At 53.1% G+C, this 23,168-nt stretch overlaps 1 protein-coding gene across 14 annotated transcripts; it reads left to right on the forward strand.

The window, feature by feature from the left end:
* Positions 1-1,222: 1,222 nt before the first annotated feature.
* Kcnn4 (potassium calcium-activated channel subfamily N member 4) lies at positions 1,223-19,196 on the forward strand. Of its 14 annotated transcripts, none has more exons than XM_017589696.3 (10): positions 4,329-4,465; positions 6,458-6,665; positions 9,322-9,417; positions 11,238-11,659; positions 12,961-13,096; positions 15,267-15,377; positions 15,808-15,926; positions 16,144-16,213; positions 17,887-18,051; positions 18,679-19,196. In XM_017589696.3, exons 2-9 carry the CDS (start codon positions 6,492-6,494, stop codon positions 18,046-18,048), a joined length of 1,290 nt encoding a protein of 429 aa, XP_017445185.1. In that variant the 5' UTR covers positions 4,329-4,465; positions 6,458-6,491; the 3' UTR covers positions 18,049-18,051; positions 18,679-19,196. The 14 variants fall into 14 exon arrangements, 12 of the variants coding, with proteins under 12 accessions (XP_063129061.1, XP_006228533.1, XP_063129065.1 ...); XM_006228469.3 differs by having other exon boundaries at positions 18,706-19,196; XM_063272991.1 differs by lacking the exons at positions 4,329-4,465; positions 6,458-6,665 and adding an exon at positions 1,223-1,303 and having other exon boundaries at positions 18,706-19,196.
* Positions 19,197-23,168: the final 3,972 nt, after the last annotated feature.

Raw genomic sequence — 23,168 nt, forward strand, 5'->3', positions numbered from 1 at the left:
CCCCCAGCCCCTCACTGGGGGATCCTAGGCAGGGCCTCTACCAATGAAGCACGCCCACAGCCTTTTTTTTTCACCTCTACCTCCAAAACCTGTGTTGTGGTTTACTTTCTTTTTTGTATTTTGTTTTTGTTTTTGTTTTTTGAGACAGGAAGTAACTCCACATCCCTGACTGGACTCAGCCTCTTGATTACCATGACTCAGCCTCCACTTTTCTGAAATTACAGATGTTTAATACCACACCTGACTCCTGGACCCTCTGTAATTTCTCAGTCTCCTTCTCCTTCTCCCCCTCTCCCTCCCCTCCCCTTCTCCCTCTCCCTCCCCCCTCCGTTTCCCCCTCCCGTCCCCGCCCCCACCCCCTTCCTCTCTCCCTCAGCCCCTCCCTTCCTCCCTCCCTCCCTCCCTCGATATTTGTCTGTGTACATTTCTCAGAAGTCCCTGAACTGGGGCCCAGAAGCTATGCAGTTGGAGTGGCTTGAGCTGTTCTTGGCGTTTGCCTCATGTGTGGTCCTAGTCCCTGTCCCCTGCCTAGAATCCCCCAGGGAGGGGTTGGGGGCGTGGCTCAGTGGTAGAGCCCCTGCCTAGAATCCCCCAGGGAGGGGTTGGGGGCGTGGCTCAGTGGTAGAGCCCCTGCCTAGAATCCCCCAGGGAGGGGTTGGGGGCGTGGCTCAGTGGTAGAGCCTCTGCCTAGAATCTCCCAGTGAGGGACTGGGGTTGTGGCTCAGTGGTAGAGCCTCTGCCTAGAATCTCCCAGTGAAGGGCCCCAGTATAGCCCAGTGGTGAGCACAGGTCTAGCACACAGACTACCCTGTGTCCCATTCCAACAGTGAAAAATAACCATGAGGACTTAAAATGAGGGAGATACAATACAGAGTTGTATGCAAGGCCCAGAGATGTTTCTGGGGAGGAGGAAGCAGAGATGGCTCCAAGCCAGCAGGGATGCCGGGGTTGCAGCATGAGGAGTCCCCAGCTGCAGCATTTTCTCCAAGTAGACACACGTGTGGTGTCCGGGTGTGACTGGGTGTGTCTCCATCCTTCTCCAGCCATGTGTCACTGAGTGGGATCATCAAGTGTGCCATGGGGTGGGGCACCCCTACGGGGTGTGTTTCTGTCACTGGGCGTGTCTGTGTGTGTGTGGTTGGGAGTCTCCGGGTGTGTCTATGTGGGTTGCATTGGTGCCAGACATGTCTATCCACCGGTATCTCATTTCCCTGTGTCTGGCGGTGCACAGTCCTCGATGCCACAGGACGCAGGGTGGGAAGGAGTTGTGACTGAGCGTTTCTCTGAGCCTGAGGACTGTGAGGTGAAACACCATGTTACAAGATCCCTTTGTGACCTGTCTTGATGTCCCTGTCCTGTCGTGGGTGTTGCCATGCATGGGAACATTTAAGGCCCTGGTGTGTAGACCCATGTGTCTGCTTTCTTTGTTGTATGTCCCTATTTGGATCTCTGTGTCTCACACAACATCTTGTTCTTAGCATCACGTTCACCCTGTGCCTTTGCCTTGTCTCTTGTGAGAAGTGTGTGTGTGTGTGTGTGTGTGTGTGTGTGTGTCTGTGTGTCTGTGTGTCTGTGTGTCTGTGTGTGTGTTCTGTGTTGGAGTTGGGTGCACAGGATGTGCATGTCTGTGGAGATCAGAGGTTGATATAAGAATATCTTCCTCAATTGCTCTGCACCTTACATTTATGTGCACTATGTGTGCATACCATGGTACAGGAGATGGCTCAGGGGTTAAGAGCATGACTGCTCTTCCAGAGGTCCTGAGTTCAATTCCCAGCAGCTGCATGGTGGCTCACAACCACCTGTAATGGGATTTGATGCCCTCCTCTGGTGTGTCTGAAGACAGCGACAGTGCACTCATATGCATAAAGCAATTTTTAAAAAAAAAAAAAAAAGAAAAAGAAAAAGAAAATCCAAGGTCACTCCACAGGCGTCAGTTCTCTCCTTCCATCATGCAGGCTCTGGGAATTGAACTCAGATCCTCGGTGTTGACAGTTCGTGCCCTTAAACCCCCTGAGCCTCGTCATTCATTGTTTGGAGGCTGGGTCTTTCACAGGAACTCATTGATTGGGTTAGAATGACTCCATCCATCTGAGGACAAACCCAGGGCAGGGGTTGCAGGTGTGTGCCTCTGCACCTAACATTTTAAAATTACTTGTTTTATTTTAGTCTTACTTGTGCTTGCACATGCGTGCATTCATGACTGCATGTGAACATGTGTGCATGCAATTGTGTGTGCGTGCATGCATGTGCATGCACAAGTGTGTGTTGTGTTTGCCATGTGTGTGCAGGCGGAAGTCAGCAGGGAGCTCTGGATTCACTGAAGTTACAGGCTATCGTGAGCCACCCAAAGTTGATGTTGGACACTAAACCAGGGTCCTCTGCAAGAGGAGCCCAGACTCTTAACTGTTAAGACATCTCTCCAACCCCTGCACCTGACTTTTCACAAATGTGCTAGGGATTCGAACTCAGATCCTCATACTTGTGCACAAACACTTTAACAACTGACCATCTTCCCAGCCCTGCCTACAGGTTGTGTGTGTGTATGTGTGTGTGTGTGTGTGTGTGTGTGTGTCTGTAAATGTGAATGTAACACCCTATCTGATTCAGTGAAACAGCCTTTTTTACTCATGTCAGGATATATGCCCACGTTAAGGATCTTTCTTTTCCCTGAGTGTGTTGTGTTTGTGTGGCCATGCATGTTGGAATGTAACCTGTACGGCGATTGTATGTGACTAATCTGGACGTCGGTGTTCTTGTGGCTCCGAACCCATGCCTCGCCCTCAAAGGATCTCATCCTGGACTGTGCCGTGTGTAGCTAGAATGTCCTAGAATTTCCTACTTTGGATAGAAGCTGCTTGCACACTTCCATTGACTGTTCCCTGGTTTGAGTCACATCCAATGCTAGGGCACACTGAGTGTCAAGTGCACCAGTGTGTGTTTCAGGATCAGTGTCAGGGGCGTGTGTGTTTGAGCCCCTTTCACGATGATGTGAGCTACTGTGTGTTTCCTGTCCTCTAGGTGCTGGGTGACAGTGTCTGCCACCCCTAGGTGTTTGCACACATGGAGTATCTCTATGTGTTTCACATTCACACCTCCTTCTGTGCCTGTATGACATGTGACAGTTGTGCCTGGTGACTCTTACAAATCGGTGTGTCCATACCTGTTGTGTATTTGTGTCGCTCTTGGTGCATGTTTCCTGTTTCCTGTGGTCGGTGATGCCTAGCTCTTTCTATCCTGGAATGTTATGGGGTTTTACTTGGTTTTGTTTTTGGAGACAGGGTCTCATATGGTCCAGGCTGACCTGGAACTCATAGTTGACAGTGACTGAGACCTGCTGATCTTCCTGCCTCCAGCTTCCCAGAGCCCACTTTATGCCATGCTGGGATCCACCTCAGGGCTTCTGTGATCCAAAGGAGAGTGCTAATGACAGCACTCCACCCCTGGCCCCATTTAAATATTATTATTTAATTTTTTAAATTCATGCATGTGTATGTATGCGAATATAAGCCACACGCGTAGGGGAGGCCGCAGAGACCAGAAAAAGGGCGTCAGATCTCCCGGAGTTACAGGTGGATTCGAGCCACCTGGTAAGTAGGTGCTAGAAATGGAAGTCAGACTCCTTTCGATAGTAGCACTGCCTTTTAATCACAGTGCCCGACTTTCGAGCCCCTCCCCCTGCCCCACTTTGACTGTGTGACTGTGTGAGCACAACCTTTGGGTGGCCCTGAGTGCAGCGGGACGCTGGTGCCCTGCTAAGTGCTGGCGTGTGTCACACCGTGTGTGTGGTGTCTGGGTGTGGCTGTGGGTTTCTGAACTTTCGGGAGTGTGAGTCACTTCTGTGGAGGTTGTGTGGTGTGTGCTGGTGTGTTGGGCTCCATCTCCGGTCTGTCATGGGGTGCTCTGTGGTGTGTGGGTGTGGTGGGTTGTAGGTGTGTGCCACAGAGTGCAAACGGTTGGAAAGTCACAACCTATTGTGTCAGAGTGTGTGTCTTTGCCCACGTGGATGGACTCTTCTTCCTTGCCCGGGGCCACAAGACACACCCCAACCCCTCCTTAGTCTCAGAAGGGGATGGGATGGGCAGCCTCCCCCTACCCAGGGACCTCCCCGTCCCTCCCCGCCCTGCCCTGCCCGCTGCAGTTACCACTCCCCAGAGGGCATGGGGCTAGGCTGTGCCTTCCAGCCAAAGTCCCAGGGTGAGCAGAACAGGCCGCTGGCCTGGAAGCCAAGCTGGCTGCCATTTGCGTACTGAGAGGTGGGGGACCCTGGGCAGGAAGCTGGCTGAGCACCAAGAGCTCGGGGGCCATGGGCGGGGAGCTGGTGACTGGCCTGGGGGCCCTGAGACGGAGAAAGCGCCTGCTGGAGCAGGAGAAGAGGGTGGCCGGCTGGGCACTGGTACTGGCGGGAACTGGCATCGGACTCATGGTGCTGCACGCTGAGATGTTGTGGTTCCTGGGTTGCAAGGTGAGTGGAGCCCTCCCACAGAGCAGGGAAGGGACAGGGAGCCTGGTGTGAGGGAAGGGGACTGGAGACAGGAAACTGGTGTGAGGGAGGGGGGTTGGGAGGGAGGGTAGCTGGGGACAGGGAACCTGGTGTGAGGGGGAAAGGCTGGGGTCTGCACCCCTGGCTGTGAGAGAGGGTGCTGATGCCTTACACCCCTGAGTATGGAGGAGAGGAGAGCTGGGAGTCTTATACCCTGGGTATGAAAGAGGACTGGGGTCTGCACCCCTGGGAGTGAGGAAGGAGGGCTGGGGTTTGCACCCCTGGGAGTGAGGAAAGAGGGCTGGGGTTTGCACCCCTGGGAGTGATGGAGAGAGCTGGGGTCTGCACCCCTGGGAGTGAGGAAGGAGGGCTGGGGTTTGCAACCCTGACTGTGAGGAAGGAGAGGTGGGGTCTGCACCCTGTGGGGGGAGAAGAGGGCTGGGGCCTGAACCCCTGCGTGTGAGGGAGGGAGGCTGGTGTTTTATACCTCTCACTGTGAAGGAGGAGGGCTGGGGTCTGCACCGCGGCTGTGTGAGAGAGGATGCTGGCAACTTACACCCTTGAGAGTGAAGGAGAGAGGAGATCTGGGAGTCTTATACCCTGGGTATGAAAGAGGAGGACTGGGCTTTGCACTCCTGGGAGTGAGGAAGGAGGGCTGGGGTTTGCACCCCTGGCTGTGAGAGAAGAGAGCTGGTCTGGACTCTCGGGTCTAAGGGAGGGGATCTGAAGTCTTACACTTCTTAAGATCTAAGGGAAGAGGGCTGGGTCTGGATCCCTTGGTGTGGGAGAAGCAGATGGGGGTTCTGCACCCCTGAAACCTGAGTTACTGTGAATCCATCCTACTCCTTCCCTCCCTCCCCCACGCACAGAAGGGAGACAGTTCTCAGTGTTAGCCTTTGGGTGTTATCAGACCACTGGGGGTCTGGGCCATGTTGAGGCCCATGCAAGGCTGACCCTTGATAGCCCATCTTTGGTGAAGGGAGGGCGAGGAAGAAAGACTTTGTCATTAGGCGTCTCCTTGCTCCTTATCTAGCCTCTGCCATTTACCCAGTGCCACCAGGCTGTGCCCTGAAGTAACCGACAGGGAGAAGGTGGGGAGTGGAGCCTCCACCCCACCTCTAACATACAGGATGCCGTTACCCCCAGAAGACACCTGTTATTCATTTACCAGATAGTGGTTTACCATGGCTTGAACTCCCTTGTCCCTAGGGGAGAGGAGACTTGGGGTTCAGACTTGAGTCTGCAGGAGGAGTCTCAAAAAGTCTCACCAGGCATGGAATCCAAGCACTGGGGAAGTGGGAGGCAAGAGAATCAGAAGGTTAGGCCCAGCCTATGCTACATACTGAGTTGGAGGCCAGCCTGGGCTACACAAGACCTTATCTCAAAAAACAAAAATAATTCCAAACAACGGGGTGGGGGAAGAACACACTCAAGAGAGCTGTCAATCAATCTCTGGAAGACCAGGGAGTGAGGTGGGGCTGGGACAGGTCTTAGCAAGCCCCGGGAATATTCTGGCTCTGCTCAGGTTTGTGGCATAAGAGAGATGGAGGGCAAAGGTTGGGTCTGCGGTCTGAAGGGGAGACGCACTTGTTCAACAGAAAAGTTGAGGCAGGGGCTGGGCATGTGTGCGCACGCGCGTGTACTTAGGTGGACCGTTCTTTGGGAGAACTTCTGGGCCCTGGGATTGAGGATTAGGAAGGGGCAGCAGCTGCTGTGAAGTGACCGGCAGCCACATGGACGGTCAGGGCAGGACAGCTTCCTTCAGCCAAGTGGCCAAGGAGAGGGCAGCCACTGCAAGGGGGTGGGGCTGTCCAGAGCCATGCCAACAGGAAACATGGCTGGGGCCGGCCCCGGCGCTCCCACGCTCCTGCACCGCGCCCAGCAGGGGAGGTGGGGGACCTGGGAGTCCAGGCAGAAGGGAAGGGACCAGGGGGTCTCTTTTCCTTCATCTCTCCCTTTTCACTACCTACCCAGGCCCTTTCCTCCAACTGTGATTCTGAAGGAGCAGATGCCACGCTCTGAGCCTCAGTTTTCCCATCTCTGCAACCGTAGCCATGAGTGCTCTTCCAATCTTTGTTTGAGACAAGGTAGCCCAGGTTGGCCTGGAACTCGCTATGTAGCTGAGGATGACCGTGTACTTCTGATCCTCCTGCCGCCGCTTCCCCAAGTGCAGGGACCACAGGCAGGTACCACAACACTCGGTTTACACAGGATGAGGGTCAAACGAAGGCTCTGCGTGTTCTAGGTAAACACTCTTCCAACTGAGCTACATCGACACCCTAAAACCCCCTCCTATGGCTGCCTTGGTGACCTCCATGCCCCCTCCCTCCGCAACTCCATCTCAATCGAACAAACTTGTTTTTCTTTTTCTTTTTTTTCCTTTTTCTTTCTTTTTTTTTTTTTTTTTCCGGAGCTGGGGACTGAACCCAGGGCCTTGCGCTTACTAGGCAAGCGCTCTACCACTGAGCTAAATCCCCAACCCCAAACTTGTTTTTCACCAAACAAAGACACCTGCTCCTCAGGAGGGGCGGGTGCCAAGAATGTCGGAAGGAAGAGACAGAGCTTCGGATGAGGTGAAGCAGTGAAGCGGAGAAGATGGGCCGGACAGAGACTTGTGGAGGGAAAGAGAGTGCACAGAGGGAGGAGAGAGAGGGAGAGGGAGGAGAGGGAGAGGGAGAGGGAGGAGAGGGAGAGGGAGAGGGAGAGGGAGAGGGAGAGGGAGAGGGAGAGAGAGAGAGAGAGAGAGAGAGAGAGAGAGAGAGAGAGAGAGAACATGTCACAATGACAGAAAAGGTTCCAGAGTCACTGAGAAACCCTAGTTGGAGAGATGCACACAAAGGGATAGAAAGGCAGTGCATGATGCATGGACCACTCTCCTCCCCCAAGACACACACACACACACACCACATACCACACACACACAAACACACATACACCACACACACCACACATACACAACACAACACACACACCACACACACTGCAGATGCACACACACACACGCACACTACACACACACCACCACAGACACACACATACACCACACACACACCACACATACACACACCACACACACCACACACACACCACACATACACACACCACACACACACCACACATACACACACCACACACACCACACACACACATGCACACCACACATACACACACTACACATACACGTACACGGCACATGCACACACACACATATGACACACACACCGCACACGCACACACACACACATGCACACCACACATACACATACCACACACACACACATGCACACCACACATACACATACCACACATACACATGCACACCACACATACACATACCACACACACACACACATGCACACCACACATACACACACCACACACACACATGCACACCACACATACACACACCACACACACCGCACACACACACAATGCACACCACACATACACACACCACACACACCGCACACACACACATGCACACCACACACACACACACACACACACACACACACACACACACACACACCAGTTGGGCAGTAGCTCAGTTGGTAGAGTACTTGCTTAGCATGCGCAAAGGCCCTGGGCTTGATTTCCTGCTCTGGACTGTGAGGCTGCTTGCCTGCAATCCTAGCATTTAGTAGGTCTAGAAGCAGATGGAACTCTCAGAGAGAGGGGCATAAGAGACCCCCGTCTGGGTGTAGAATTGGAAAAGGGGACCCCCTACCCAACCCCCGCCGTAGGAGAAATGAATTGCATTGTGGGAAAGTGGCTTGTGTCTGAAGCGATAGGGGCTGAGACAAACTGAAAAACTGAACGGGGAACTGGGGAAGGGTGAAGGATGACGGGGGAGGGGAAGGCTGGGGACAACAGCGCCATTGTTCAGACAGGGGTGGGGGGAGGCCCCCCGGGGGCAGGAAACTGGCCCTCTTCCCCTGCTCAGAGGCGGGGTGCTGGCGTGGGCCCAGCCAGGGAAACTGGCAGAGGGCTTCTGAGGAACAGGTGCAGGGTTCAATGAGGGAACCGGGGCAAGCCCTGCCCTGGGACAGTATCTCCCTATGGGCATCGGCTCATCTTAGGGAACTCAGCAATTCTCACCCCCCAACTCTCTAAATCCTTCCTCCCTAAATTTTAGCACTCTCCAAGGCATTGCCACACAAAGAGAGGAAGAGAAAAAAACTTCTGGTACTTTATGTAGGCCCTGAACTTCCGCCCCATGTGCCCTGGGCACATAGCCAGAGGAAGTGGTAGGAGAGGGGAAGAAGGGGCTCACGAAGCAGGACTGGGGACCCCCCTTCTGGGGAGCTGGGGCTGGGGGTCTTGGGGTTCATTCCCCAGATTAGAGAAGGGCAGAATGATGCTCTAGGAGACTTGAGTGACTTGAGTGACAGTCTCTAGTCTTTTCTGGAATTGGGTTCGGGGCAGGCCCAGGAGATGGAAGGAGCATGCTCGTGAGGCTGGATGTCTTTTTCTAGACATCACATGCATGCACAAATGAGGAACTATTTTTCATAGGGAAAGAGAAAGAATGTGAGTTTCAAGGCTCCCTGATGGTAGGGGAGTGGAGGGAAGTGAGGATGAGACATGGCTGTCTGGCTTAGATGATCTCCATCTGCCATAACCCAAGTAGACTCCAAATTGGAAATCCTCCTGTCTCAGCCTACTGAGGGCTGGAATCATACGTGTGACCTACACACTAGACTCCAGAATGGTTTGAGATGTCAGGAGGGCCTGGTTCGGGAGCCAGATGGTTGGGAGTGCAGAGATGGCCTTTCTGAAGGAAGGGAATGGGGGTGGGTGGAGTGGGAGCGCCACTCACTGTCTTTTGTTGCCCACAGTGGGTGCTGTACCTGCTCTTGGTTAAGTGTTTAATCACGCTGTCCACTGCCTTCCTCCTTTGTCTTATTGTGGTCTTCCATGCCAAGGAGGTCCAGGTAAGCTGGGTCCCACCCCTCAGCTTTGCTCTACGTGTACCCTTCTCCTTCCCTGAGATGCATGAGTCTACACTTTTGCTTGCTGGGGTGGAACCAGCCACAGACAGACAGACAGACAGACAGATTCTGCTGGCTTAGCTGATTCATCCTCCAGTGTAGCCCCCATGTGTTTCCTTGCCACTTAGAGATGGTGGCAACGCCTGCCCTTCCAGCTCCCAAGTCCCAAGACCATTTACTTTTTTAAAATTAATTTCGGTGCTGGGGACTGAAATTTAGGACCTTGCACTGAGCCACGCCCCCAGCCCCTCACTGGGGGATTCTAGGCAGGGGATTTTTTTTTCCCTCTTTTTTTCAGAGCTGGGGACCGAACCCCAGGGCCTTGTGCTCGCTAGGCAAGCGCTTTACTGCTGAGCTAAATCCCCAACCCCGTGTACTTAAATTTTTAACATTTATTAATTTATGGGGCACACTTAGAAGTCAGAAGGCAAATTATTCAAGTCAGTTCTCTCCTTCTCCCACGTGGGGTTTTTAGGAATCAAACTCAGGTCATAGTGTTTGGAGGTAAAAGCCTTGGCTCACTGAGCCATCGCATAGGCCCAAAGAATGTGAATTTTAACTGAGCGCCTCTTAGGTGCCCAGCACATCCCAGGGTATTGCTGTACATGGCTGAGAATACTGTCTTACGTGGGAGTCAGGCAACTGGGAAAAAGATCTGGAGAAATCAAAATGGGAATGGCATTGTGTTTCAGTGAGACCAGAGTTTGAAGATGGCTAGGAAGAGTTGTTGAGTCTGGAGGAGGGGAAAAAAAAAAACAAACCTCACACTAGGGACTGACACTACTGTGGGATGTTAAGCATTAGGTGATTTGTGATTTCAATAGGTAGGGACACAGTAATATAGGGTAGGGGCGCTGCCTAGAATCCCCCAGTGAGGGGCTGGGAGTGTAGCTCAGTGGTAGAGCCCCTGCCTAGAATCCCCCAGTGAGAGGCTCTCACATTGAAAAAAACAAAAACAAAAACAAAAACAAAAACAAAAACAAAAGAACAAACAAAGAAACAAACCTCACAGAGAGCAGTTCATGCTCTGGGCCCAGTGTTCAGTTGCCCTGTTGTGAGACCCAGGCCTCAATTTTCAGATTTGTAAATTGGGAGCGCTAGTACATGAATCTCTGTGTATTTATTGAGTCACATGTACAGGGGACAGAGCAGTCCCTAGGGCGTCCAAATGCTGCATAAATGGAACGAAGTGTGGCAGCACCCACCTGTAGTCCCAGCACTTGGGAGTCTGAGGCAGGAAGATCATTCAGGTGAGCCCAGCCTAGGTTATAAATTACCTGGCGCCACCGTGCACAACGTGGATGCTAGCGATGTTGACTCAGGGAGTCAGGCTTGGTGGCAAATGCCTTTATTCACTAAGCCATCTCACAAGCCCTGACTATTATTTTTGCCAGCGGTGTTACCACAGAGTCATAAGTGGGCAGAGCCCTCAAGGATGGGCAGATAGTCCTGGGAGGTCGATGGTTCTGTCTCGGTCGCTACAAATCAGTCTGCCAGTGCACTCAATTCATGCAGGAGGAGTATTCCTTCTGAAAGTAGGCCAGAACTATCCCAGAGAGTTGGAGACAGTGGAGAAGGTGGAGCGATGACTTGCTGGGTTCCCGCCTGCCTCCTTCCCCAGCCCCACGCCCGGGGCAGCTATCTCTGTCCTACCCTTTCCTGGCCCAGGGCGTCCTCCACATCTTATCTCGGGGCGCAGGCCGGGTGTGCCACTGCCTGCCCCGCACCTGACCTCTTTCCCTGTGTCTGTCCCTTCCCTGAAGCTGTTCATGACTGACAACGGGCTCCGGGACTGGCGCGTGGCGCTGACCCGGCGGCAGGTGGCGCAGATCCTGCTGGAGCTGCTGGTATGCGGGGTGCACCCGGTGCCCCTACGGAGCCCGCACTGCACCCTGGCGGGGGAGGCCACAGACTCACAGGCCTGGCCGGGCTTCCTGGGCGAAGGCGAGGCGTTGCTGTCCCTGGCCATGCTGCTACGTCTCTACCTGGTGCCTCGCGCGGTACTTCTGCGTAGCGGGGTCCTGCTCAACGCGTCTTACCGCAGCATCGGGGCGCTCAACCAAGTCCGATTCCGCCACTGGTTCGTGGCCAAACTATACATGAACACGCACCCGGGTCGCCTGCTTCTGGGCCTCACGCTGGGCCTCTGGCTCACCACAGCTTGGGTGCTGTCTGTGGCTGAGAGGTGAGGGGCCTGGAGCACGGGGAGGAGAGACACCAGGGTCTGTTGGATATGGTAGTGCAGGCTACAATGCTGGGGGCTAGCCAACATCAGGGCAGGCTCACACTTTCCGTCCTTCTTGGCGGAGAAATCGGAAGCCCTTGAGATGGTTCCCAACTTCTGAGCCACTTAGAACACACACACACACACACACACACACACACACACACACACACGGTGGGGGGCGTAGCACGAGAGCAAGAGCACAAGCCCAGGCAAATCCACCCTTCCGGCTCCCATAGTGAGTCCAGATTCAGACTCTGGTAATAGGGCTAATCCTAGTAAGTACCTTGTTGAAAGGAACAGCTTTTCCAAATTAGCGGGTACCATAAGTGCTTGCTGAGTCTGGAAAGCAGACATTTGGAATTGCTTTGCTGGGGGAATTCCCTGAAGGGCTTAGCAACTGTAAACAGATGGGGGGAGCTACTACTCGATTCCTAAGGATCCTCAGGGTCTCAGAGAGAAATCCAGCTGCTGGCCTGAGAACTGGCAACAGGACCTTGGGGCACAGGCCGCCTCCAACACCCCAAGTACCTCACTCAGTCTCCTGAATGCTGAGGTTACCGATGAGTGTCACTGTGTCCTGCTCCTGACAGGTCATTATTATTATTATATATTATTATTATTATTATTATCATCATTATTAGTGATGTCAATCATTTTGACCCCGATCTATCCCTTGAAGGCCATGGAGCCTCTTTGAGGATGTTAGATAAAAGTGTAGCTTCCTCTGGATAGCTCCTGCCAAGTGAACTTCAGGCTGGGTCACAGCCCCATCTCAGCCCTCATCCCCACACCCTTGAGTCTAGCGACCCTGGCTGGTTGCCTTGCTGAATTCAAACAGGCTCTAGAGCAACTGCTCTCAACTTCCCCAATGCTGCGACCCTTTAGTACAGTTCCTCACGCTGTGGTGACCCCCCCCACACACCAGAAAGTTATATTTTTTGCTCCTTCAGAACTGTAATTTTGCTGCTGTTGTGAATTATAACACAAATATCTCATATGCAGCCCCTGTAAAAGGGTTATTTGAACTCCACGGGGTCGTGACCCACAGGTCGATGGCCACTTGCCAGTCCTGGATTTGTACTTTGCAGCCCAGAATAGTTGAGCATCTGAGAGAGGTCACACAGCAGAGAAGAGAGCAGAATTTCTGGCCTTCTATCCAGATGTTTCTGGTGTTAAAAGTGGAGCAGGAAGAGAAACAGTGTTAGAGGATAAACCACCCCCAGGCTGGGGTTTCAGAACTAAGTTCCCTTTGCCCGTAGGCAGGCTGTCAATGCCACGGGACACCTCACAGACACACTGTGGCTGATACCCATCACGTTCCTGACCATTGGCTATGGGGACGTCGTACCTGGCACCCTATGGGGCAAGATTGTCTGCTTGTGCACCGGAGTCATGGTGAGTACTGCCCCCCAGGACCCTCTCCCACAACTGCTGATACTCACGGCTCAGAAAAACCAACGTAGGTCCTCCCTGCCATCCCTGAGAAATGCTGGTATCTGGACTCCACCTCCAGCTTCATCCTTATTCTAGACCCAGAAAGCAACCCCGTTTCTCTCTCCTCTTCACCTTCTTCCTTCTCCCCCCATCCTCCCTCTCTCCTCCTCCTCCTCCTTAAAGTTAGGGTTTTGCTATGTATCCCAGGCTAGCCCCAAACTCCCTATGTACTCCAGAATGGCCTTTAAACCCTCAATCCTCCTGCTTCGTCTTTCAAGCATGCTGGTCACTACAAATAACCTAGTTTGAGACTGTTGTCCCTTCGTCTGGAACCCAGGGTTCATTTCCCCAGAGCCAGGCCCCATTTCTTCCTGAGCCAAGGGATCCAGTCTCCTGTCCTCCCCTAGAGGGTGTTGGGTGGAAAGTCACCATCTGGAGTATGTTTTGAAGACCAGGCTTCATAGATTGGGCCCCATTTTGTCCCTTGCCAGCTATGGAGCTCAGGCAAGCCACATGATGTTTCTGGACCTCGGTGCCCTCATCTGTAAAGAGGGTGCCAGTCCCAGCATCCTCCTTGTGGAGTTGTTAAAGGACAAATGAAGACCGTCACGTCAAAGGTTCAAACAGGAAGCACAGGGGGTGAGGTGGGGGAGATGGCGGATTCGGTGATGGATCCTACACTTCTGTTCTGACCCCAGCCCCTGAGCTCTCTGGGAGGAAGTGGGGGTTGGGAGGGTGGGCAGTTGTGTAATGGATCCCACGCCTTTCTGCACCCACCCATGCTCCAGAGCCCTTCAGGCAGAGGCTCCTATCTCCAGGCTATGCCCCACCCCCACCTCCTCCAGCCTCGTCCCCTCCCTACAGTCACCCTCCTCCTACTACAGATTCCCACCACCACCATCCAGTTCCTTCCACCCAGCTCCTTCTCCCTCTCGGGGACCCAGCCTCAAGTGCCTTGGCCTAGCCCTTCCCACAGAGGACCTAAGCCACCAGCTCCCAGCTCTGATGCTGCCCCAGGACATGTTGAGTCCATGGGTGAGCAATGGTGTGACGAACAAGTTGGGACACACGCAGAGTAGGTGGACGGAAAAGCCAGAAAAATATCCCTGAGGATCAGAGCCCCTCAGGGCTGTGTCGTTTGACAGAAAGAAAAACCAAAAGTATGAGGCACGATACACACACACACACACACACACACACACACACTCACATGTGCACCCACGCACACACGCACACGATGCCTGGCTCAGAGCCTCCATGGCACAATGAGATAATAGCATTTTAATACTTTTAAATTATATTTGATTATTTATTGGGGGGTTGCATGTCAGGGCCCTCGTGTTGGGGTCCAAGGGCAACTTGTAGAGAGTGGGTTCTCTCCTCGGCTGTGAGGGTTTTGATGGAGCTGCAATTCCGATCACCAGGCCTAGTGCACCCACTGAGTCATCTCAGTGACTTTTCTATGTTGTTTGTTTTGGGTTAGCAGGCTGGCCTCAAGCCCACCATATAACAGCGGTTGATCCTCCTGCCTTAGTGCTGCCCCCTCCTCCCCTGGTACTAGGTCTATAGGTGTGTGTCACAGAGCCTGACTCTGTAGCAGACAGGTCCTCTGTAGCAGAGTGCTGTGACGTTCTCCAGTGGCAACTGGTGGCATTTTCACAGATACTGAGAGATGTCTGTCCCCTAGAGAGGCTGTCCTCTCACCTTCTAATCAATCATTTAAGGAAAGAGGCATTTGAGCTGCAGGAGGGGTGATGGGTGGAGCCTGTCTGGGAATCCAGAACTGGAGGGTCCGTGTAGGTTTGGGGGTAGCCTGGGCTACATAGAAAGACTCTGTCCACATCCTAAGACAAACAGAGCTGGGAATTTGGCTTGTCCGGCATTCATGAAGACCTGGGGTTAGAGGTACCCGATATGGCGTTAACTGAGCGTTGTGATAAGTGCCTGTAACTCCAGCACTTTGGAGGTGGAGGCAGAGGTCAGAAGTTGAGGTCGTCCTTGGTCACATAGTAAATTCAGGCCAGCTCTGCTGACAGCAGAGTGCCAGTGGCTGTACAGCCCTCAGTGGTTGTGAGAAGACAGACAAATCCCAGTCCCACAAAATCACATGCCTTGCTTGGCGTGCCCACAGGGGGTCTGCTGCACGGCTCTACTAGTGGCTGTGGTGGCCCGGAAGCTGGAGTTCAACAAGGCGGAGAAACACGTGCACAACTTCATGATGGACATCCATTATGCCAAAGAGGTGAGGCTGGGCACCAGGCTCACAGACTAGGGCTGTAGCTCAATGGTTAGACCCTTGCCTAGCTCACCTAAGACCCTGAGTTCAACCCCAAGCACTGTGTCAACGGGCATGGTGGTGTAGACCTGTCATCCCAGCATTAGGAAGACGGAAGCAGGAGGATCAGGAGTTCAAGGTAACCCTCAGCTCTGTAGTTCAAGGCCAGCGGGGCTGCAGGAAACCACCCTGTATTAAAGCTGGTCCCCTTAAAGTGTGGTAGTTCATGTGTGTGGCCCAGTACTCAGGAGGATTAGGCAATGAGGTGACAGGGAATTTGAGGCCAACCTGGGCTACATAGCAAGACCCTAAAGGAAAAATCCAGTCCCCACACTTCTAAGCCAGGCCTTCCAGATTCCCGGAGCACCCCTCTCCCCTGACACTGTCATCCCATCAGATGAAGGAGTCGGCCGCTCGGCTGCTGCAGGAAGCCTGGATGTACTACAAACACACTCGAAGGAAGGACTCCCGAGCGGCTCGCAGGCATCAGCGCAAGATGCTGGCTGCCATCCACACGTGAGGGCCTCCCCGTGTCCCTGTCACCTCTCTGCCTAGCTCGTGTGTGTGCCCAGGCCTGTCCAAGACACCCATGAGTGACCATGACTCAGTGCTGGTGGCCCTGGATTCCTGGGATCCCTCCTGCTCTGAGGCAGGCTGCTCCTTTGTCTCCTGGTTCCCCGACCCTCTCACTCACCCAGGGACCAAGTTTAAAACTGAGTCCACCTCCCCGCAGGTTCCGCCAGGTACGGCTGAAACATCGGAAGCTCCGGGAACAAGTGAATTCCATGGTGGACATCTCCAAGGTACCAGGGTCCTGGGGAGGAGGTCTTGGGGAAGGAGCAAGGTGGGACGGAGGATGGGAGGCAGTGAAGGAGGGACTCTTAGACCTAGACACCATAGCTCAAGCTAACACTCCAGAGGAGACTGGATGAATTGTGAGTTCAAGACCAGCCTACACTACCTGGAAAAAAAAGAAAGAAAGAAAGAAAGAAAGAAAGAAAGAAAGAAAGGAAGGAAGGAAGGAAGGAAGGAAGAAAGAGAGAGAGAGAAAGCAGGTGATGGCACACACCTTTAATCCCAGCACTCGGGAGGCAGAGGCAGGTGGATTTCTGAGTTCCAGGTCAGCCTGGTCTACAGAGTGAGTTCCAGGATAGCCTGGATAGCTACACAGAGAAACCTTGTCTCAAAAATGAAACAAAACAAAACAAACAAGCAAAAAATCCCCAAATAACCCCCACATTAAGGCCCAGTGAAAAGGCTTAGTGACTTGAGTTGTATTCATAGAACCCATAATAAAGGTAGAAGAACAGAACAGACCCACAAAGTTGTTCTGTGACCTCCATCCAGTCTTGTGCCCGCCACAGCCCTCTGCACACACAATAGTAAAGATTTTGTTTTTAAAACAAACTGACTCCATGGAAGGGGAAATTACCTTGGGGAGGGGGAGGGGGCTGAAACACACAGATGTTCAGTAAAGGTTACCGGATGGAGAATAAAGCCTCCCACGCTTGCGTAAGACGCTGGCTCCTTTTAGACTTAAGGAGAAAAAACACCCCAAGAGCGCCAGTGTTTGGTTTTAAGTCATCTTTATCACTTACATGTGGACGGATGTAAATTTCCTTCCAGGTGCAACTCTTAAGCAAATAAAAGCGGGCAAACTTACAGCTCAAACACTGACAACAAACCCAACTTTAAAAAAATTTTTAAGAAACACGGTGACAGGTGATAAAATTGTTTCAGCAAAAGCCAGTTCCTAATGCTGTTGTGAAGTGGGTACCCGAGGGCGGAGGGGTCCTCTCGCTGCTAAGGTTCAGATCCTTCGCCTCCACCAGTGATGATGACGTCATGCCCCTTTGGCCTGGCTCACACTGGCCCTTCTTTATATAGTGGCCTTTTCTTGTTAGCCCAGCACAATTCAAACAGCCACCCTTGGCACTGAGGCCACAGTAAACATAGACACAGCTCCCCGGACTACATGACACGTCTCAGAAAACAGGATGGTTCCGGTCAGCAGGAATAGGTGGGCCGCTAGGGATGAAGGTTATGGGACCTGAGCACAGAATTCGAAGGCTCTCACAGCAAGCTCATAGACAAGGTTGGGGAAGAGCACTTGCCTGGCAAGCATGAAGTCCTGGGTTCAATCCCCAGCCCTGAAAAACACCAGGCATGGCGTGCATGCCTGTGAACCCAGCATTTGGGGGGCAGGGGCAGGAGGAGCAGGAATTCAGGCTAATTGGGGCCGAAGAGATGACTCAGCGGTTAAGAGCACTTCCTGCTCTTGCAGAGGTCGCAGGTTGCGTTCCCAGATCCCAACTGGCAAATTCTGTTCCAGCTTGGGCTACAAGAGATTCCCCCAACCCCCCAAAAAGAACAGTCCTCCAGGGACGGAGAGAGCTCGGCAGTGTTCTGCTATCCCACACTGTAGAACAGACGGGGCTCTCCTCCGCCCTCACTCCTGTGTTCCCCTCCCACTCAGATGCACATGATCCTGTGCGACCTGCAGCTCGGGCTCAGCGCCTCGCACCTTGCCCTGGAGAAGAGAATCGATGGGCTGGCAGGGAAGCTGGATGCCCTGACTGAACTGCTCAGTACTGCCCTGCAGCAGCAGCCGCCAGAACCCATCCAGGAGGCCACATAGCTGGTGAGGGGCAGGGGCTGGGCCAGGAAAAATCCCGAGGGAGAGACAGGCAACTATGGCTGTGCCTGCTGTGGCTGTTGCCTATAGATAAGACCACCCTGTCTCTTAAGCTGTCTCACCTCTTAAGACTCTGAGTTCAGAGCTGGACTTGAAGCGATTCCTTCTGCACTTGTCAGCCTCACTTTTCACTCTTTTGTGCGCGGAGGGTGGGGGGGGGCAGCATGGCCAAAAGATTAGAGATGGAATCTAGGGCCTTGTGTATTCTAGGCAGGGGCTCTACCACTGAGCCACACCCCCAACCCCTCACTGGGGGATTCTAGCCAGGGGCTCTATTATTGAGCCACGCCCCCAGCCCCTCACTGGGGGACTCTAGGCAGGGCCTCTATTATTGAGCCACGCCCCCAGCCCTTCACTAGGGGATGCTAGGTAGGGCTCTACTCTGAGTTATATTCCCTAACTAGCAGCTTTTGGCTTCCCAGCCCTCTCCCTTTATTGATTGGTCTCTGTGTCCCTGTGCACACCTGTACACTCCTTTCCTGGGCTTTGGCACCCTTCTGTCTTCCCACCTCTGGACATTCTCCGGCTTCTGCCAACCTCCACCTCTGGCATCCCTGCCCCTATGATTTCTAGCCTGTTATCGATCTACATTCTACTCAGGACCCACAGAAGAATCAGGCTATGTACCGAAGGACTGAGCTCAAGGACATCCTCCCTGCCTATTCTGACCAAGCCCCATGAATAAATCACCTCAAGATGCCAGGACACAAGTGGATCCACGTTGAGATGCATGGACTCTGGTGGTGGCAGCCATGAGTGGACACTGGCTTGGACCTCCCATGGCAGTGGGGTTACTATGGTCACCACTACACATAGGCCATCATCAAAAGTCCTTTCTGCTGTGCTGCTGCTGTTCATGACCCCTCAAGCTCTGTTGGAAGAGGAGGTGCCCGGGGTCCAAGATGCTAGGAAGAAGCTTCAGTCACCGCAGGCCGGCCTCGCTGAAGGAACCAGGTCCGAGCGGCGGGAGGTGCTGCCCCCTGGTGGACGCTGCTTCCCCCAGAATGCGGAAACTGCGCGGGAGTAGGGTGCGGGGTGCCGCTCACCAATCCACCCTCATACTTTGTAATAAATGGTAAACAAAGCCAAAAGCTGCCGTTTCTTTCCAAACACCCAAGTCCTTCAGATCTTGCTGCGGGAGGTATTTGCCCTGTCCCCAACCTCAGTTTTCCCAACTGTAGAGGGGTCTGGTGGCATATGCTTCCCCATATGTTCTCACCACTCAGGAGGCTCTGGGTTACCAAATGGACTTGGGGGGGCAGAGGTAGGAGGATCTCTGTCAGTTCAAGACCAGTCTAGTCTACATAGTGAGCTCCAGGACAGCTAGGAGTACATACTAAAACCTAGTCTCAAAACAAACAAAACCAAAACCACTGGAAGGCAGGAAGAACTTGAGTTTGGGGCTAGCCTCAGCTAAATTTGGGGGTGCTCGCCTATAATCCCAACACTTATTTATAAGGTGGAGGCAAGATTAGGAGTTCAAGGCCAGTCTCAGCCACATGAGATCTTGCCTCAAAAACAACAAAATGGGTTGGTACAATGGTTCAGTGGGTTCAGGAACTTGCTGCCAAGCCTGACAACCTGAGTTCAATCCCCAGGACCAACAAGGTAGGTAGAAGGAGAGACCTGACTCCCTTAAGTTATTCTCTGATATAGTGGCAAGTTCCAACCCCCAGTCACAAATAAATAACATGTTAAAGAAAGAAAGAAAGAGAGCGAGGGAGGGAGGGAGGGAGGGAGGGAGAAAGGGAAGGAGGGAGGGAGGGGAGAGAGAGAGAAAGAGAGAGAAGAGCCAAGTCCCCTAAAGTGCTCGCCCTAGCTTTCTAATCCTGCTGGATCTGAAGCCACAGCAAAAGGTTTGAATTCAGGCACATGGGCATCAAGATCCTCATTCTGCCCTCTACTTGCTGTGTGACCTAGGCTTCACTTCTCTGGACATTTTACTTCACCTGTGAAATGTCCTGTCTCTATGGAACTGCTGTGATGATTGATGTAAGAAAACACTGGGCCACGGGTTGGGGGGAGGGGGTCAGCGGCTAGTATCATCCGAGCAGGAGGGATCCTTTGGACCAGTGTTGATCATTTCCACACATGGTGTGTTGCTGCCCCGTCCTTCTTGACTTCTCCCTATTCATTCAAGCCTACACTGCTCCTAGTCACACACACTGAGAGACAAGCAGACACCCAGACCGCAGCACACAGCAATTAAACCACTCACAAGGAGCTGGCTGGGTCCCCAAAAGAGGAAGGGGCCAGCCCTGACCACGCACCTACTGTGTGCCCAGCAGAATTCTTGAGCCCCACTTTTTATTTTGTGATGTTTTGGTTTTGTTTATGTCTCTCTGTGTATATTCTTGAGCACCTGTGCACGTGGAGGCCACAGGTCAAGCTGGGGTGTCATCCTTGGATCCAACCCCCCTTTTTTTCATGGCAGGGTCTCACCATGGAACCCTGGCTTTCCTAGAACTCATTATGTAAACCAGGCTAGGCTTAAACTGTTAGCTCCACTGCCTCTGCCTCCAGTACTGGGATTAAGGGTGTGAGCCTCTAGGTCCAGCCCCTACATTTCTTTCTCTTTTGAGACAAGATTTGTCACTGGAATGGAGCACACCACGCGATTCCTGGTCGGAGAGCAGCGGGTATTAGCCTGTACCTGCCTTCTCAGGTGCCCCCAGTCTGGTTGTTCTCACGTGGGTTCTGAGGCCCATGCACTGTGCCAGCTGAGGGATCTCCCCAGCCCTGTTGTTGTATTTGAGACAGGGTCTCATAATGTAGCCCTGGCTACCCTGGTACTTTGTAGTCTTGAACTCAATCCTTGTGCCTCAGCCTCCTGAGTGCTGGGATTACTGTCATGTGCCTCTGGATTAGTACCCTGGTTATTTTTTAAAAATACATTGTGTGTGTTGTCCATGTACACTGTGGGCACATGTGGAGGTCAAAGGGCAGCTTGCCATAGTCAGTTCTTGCCTTCTACTTTGTAAATCCCAGGGATCAAAAGCAGGTCACCAGGCTTGGTGACAAGCGCCTTTGCCCATGCCACCTTGCTCTTTGTAAATTCTCAGCCACCACCGCCACCTAGGCCTCAACTTCCCCATTTCACAGATTTAGAAACTGAGTTTGCAGGACATTCAGGCCTGGTCCTAGGTTCCAGTCAGGAAGCCACACATCCGGCTACAGAGCCCAGCTTCCCAGTCATCGTGTCCCCTGGCTGGTCTGCCCGCTTGCCCTGCCCAGGATGACTCAGAGACTAGCGGCCTTGGGCCTGGGACCCAGGTCTGCATTCCTGCTACCCAGGCTGATTCATCCTGGCTTGGGAGGGGAAGCCCAGGCTTCGACTCATTCTGGATGAGCTATCTTTGGATTTCCCTACAAGTCCTGTGCCAGTCTCGCCCCTGGGCTAAATTGGAGTGTCCACCGCCCACTGTCTCCGCTGTCCTTCCTCTGAATGCCGGCTCACCTGGAGACCAAGCAGTGGTTCCAGAAAGAGACTGGAAGGGTTCCAAAGATGTCAGTCCCCTGAGAGAAGCCCTCAGGCCTAAGGGCTATGTCCTGTCTACTGGCTGCTCCTTTGGAACCACTGTTCCTCTCCACAGTGCCTTCAGCTGGTCTACTCTTCCTTTAAGGGCTTAGATGCCCCCTCTGCCAGGGAGCCCTCTCTAGTGTATCCTCTGCTTGCTTAGTGTGTGCCAAGCCCCGAGTTCAAATCCTGACACCAGACAAAACATTTTAAAAGTCAAAGAAACCTGTCAAAGTCATAGCAAAGAGGGAAGATTGGGGTACATGCCTGTAACCCCAGAACTTAGAGGGCTGGGGAAGGAGGATCATACGCTAAGGGCCAGCCTGTGCTATGGAGTGAGATTTTGTCTCTTAATAAAGAAACAAGGAGTCATGGGGAACTGGGATGTGGCCGTGCCCCCCATTGCTTGGCCAAGTGGTTGTTCGGTCAGCCATTAGATTATATTTTCGTCTCGTTCGTTCTTCCGTGTTGTTTCTGGATCTCTTTAACTAGGGGGATGGGAACAAGTGCCTCCCCGTCCCCACCCCAGGATGCCAATGATAAAGCACAGTATGAGTCCAACAAGGTCCAACTGGGGAAGGTTTGCTGGGTTTATTACAGAGCCCGAATGGGAGCTCACCGTAGGAGAGTGGGGAACCCAAAAGCAGCCATGCCACTTGCAGGGAGGGGTCTAAGCCCAGCTTGGATGATGGCGTCTCCACAACTCCGCAGATGGAGTGCTCCTTCAACTCACCTTCCCCAGTCTGTGTACTCCTGAGGCCACGACGCCCTGGGCAATCAGAGCAAAAGTGCATACAGTTGGCAGCTGGCTGGAGGTGCAGCAGGGGGAGGCTGGAATTTCAGGTGAGGGTTTGATGAGCCTCCTTCTACAAGGGGACAGACAAAGGGACCAATCTCCAGAGCCTTCAGCAAGCGCTCAGAGCCGCTCTGTTGAAGGTAAGGCCATTATGCTTGGAGTCTAGCTGGCTCTCCCTAACATTTTCAATACCAAAGGTCCCAGCATACCAGGGGCCACAGTAAATGTCCCCCAGGAAACACTTTTATATATCTGGGAAGCCGGGAGAAATCAGATGTGGAGGTTGGGATGGAGAAGCAGCTCAGTGGGTACAGGGCTTGCCTAGCACGTGCCAACTCCTGGATTCCACCCACAGCAACACAGCCCCATGGACACACACATACATGTCTGTACACTGGCACACACAATGCATACACTCCCACAAGCATACCGGTGTACACGCTTGCATGCATGTGCCATGCACACACACAATCATGGGCACATTCTTTTTTTTTTTTTTTTCCAGAGCTGGGGACTGAACCCAGGGCCTTGAGCTTGCTAGGCAAGCGCTCTACCACTGAGCTAAATCCCCAACCCCTGGGCACATCCTTTTTAATGGTTTGGACGGAAACAAAGTCAGAAACATGGGGGCTTTGGGCAAACACCAGGAGTTCCCACAAGAGATCCCAAATCCCGGCATATCTTGGATCTGTCCCTGCCAACCTGTCCCTGTCCTCAGTGGGGCTCAGATCCTGACACCCCTCTTCCTGT

This window comes from Rattus norvegicus, chromosome 1 (genome assembly GCF_036323735.1).
Source record: "Rattus norvegicus strain BN/NHsdMcwi chromosome 1, GRCr8, whole genome shotgun sequence".
Taxonomy (NCBI): Eukaryota; Metazoa; Chordata; class Mammalia; order Rodentia; family Muridae; genus Rattus; species Rattus norvegicus.

Coding starts and splice junctions, on each gene's coding strand:
- Kcnn4 (XM_017589696.3), top strand. CDS start 6,492: ATGCCACGCTCTGAGCCTCAGTTTTCCCATCTCTGCAACCGTAGCCAT. Junction 6,666..9,321: donor CCCAAGTGCAGGGACCACAG/GCAGGTACCACA, acceptor TGTTGCCCACAG/TGGGTGCTGTACCTGCTCTT. Junction 15,927..16,143: donor ATGCTGGCTGCCATCCACAC/GTGAGGGCCTCC, acceptor ACCTCCCCGCAG/GTTCCGCCAGGTACGGCTGA.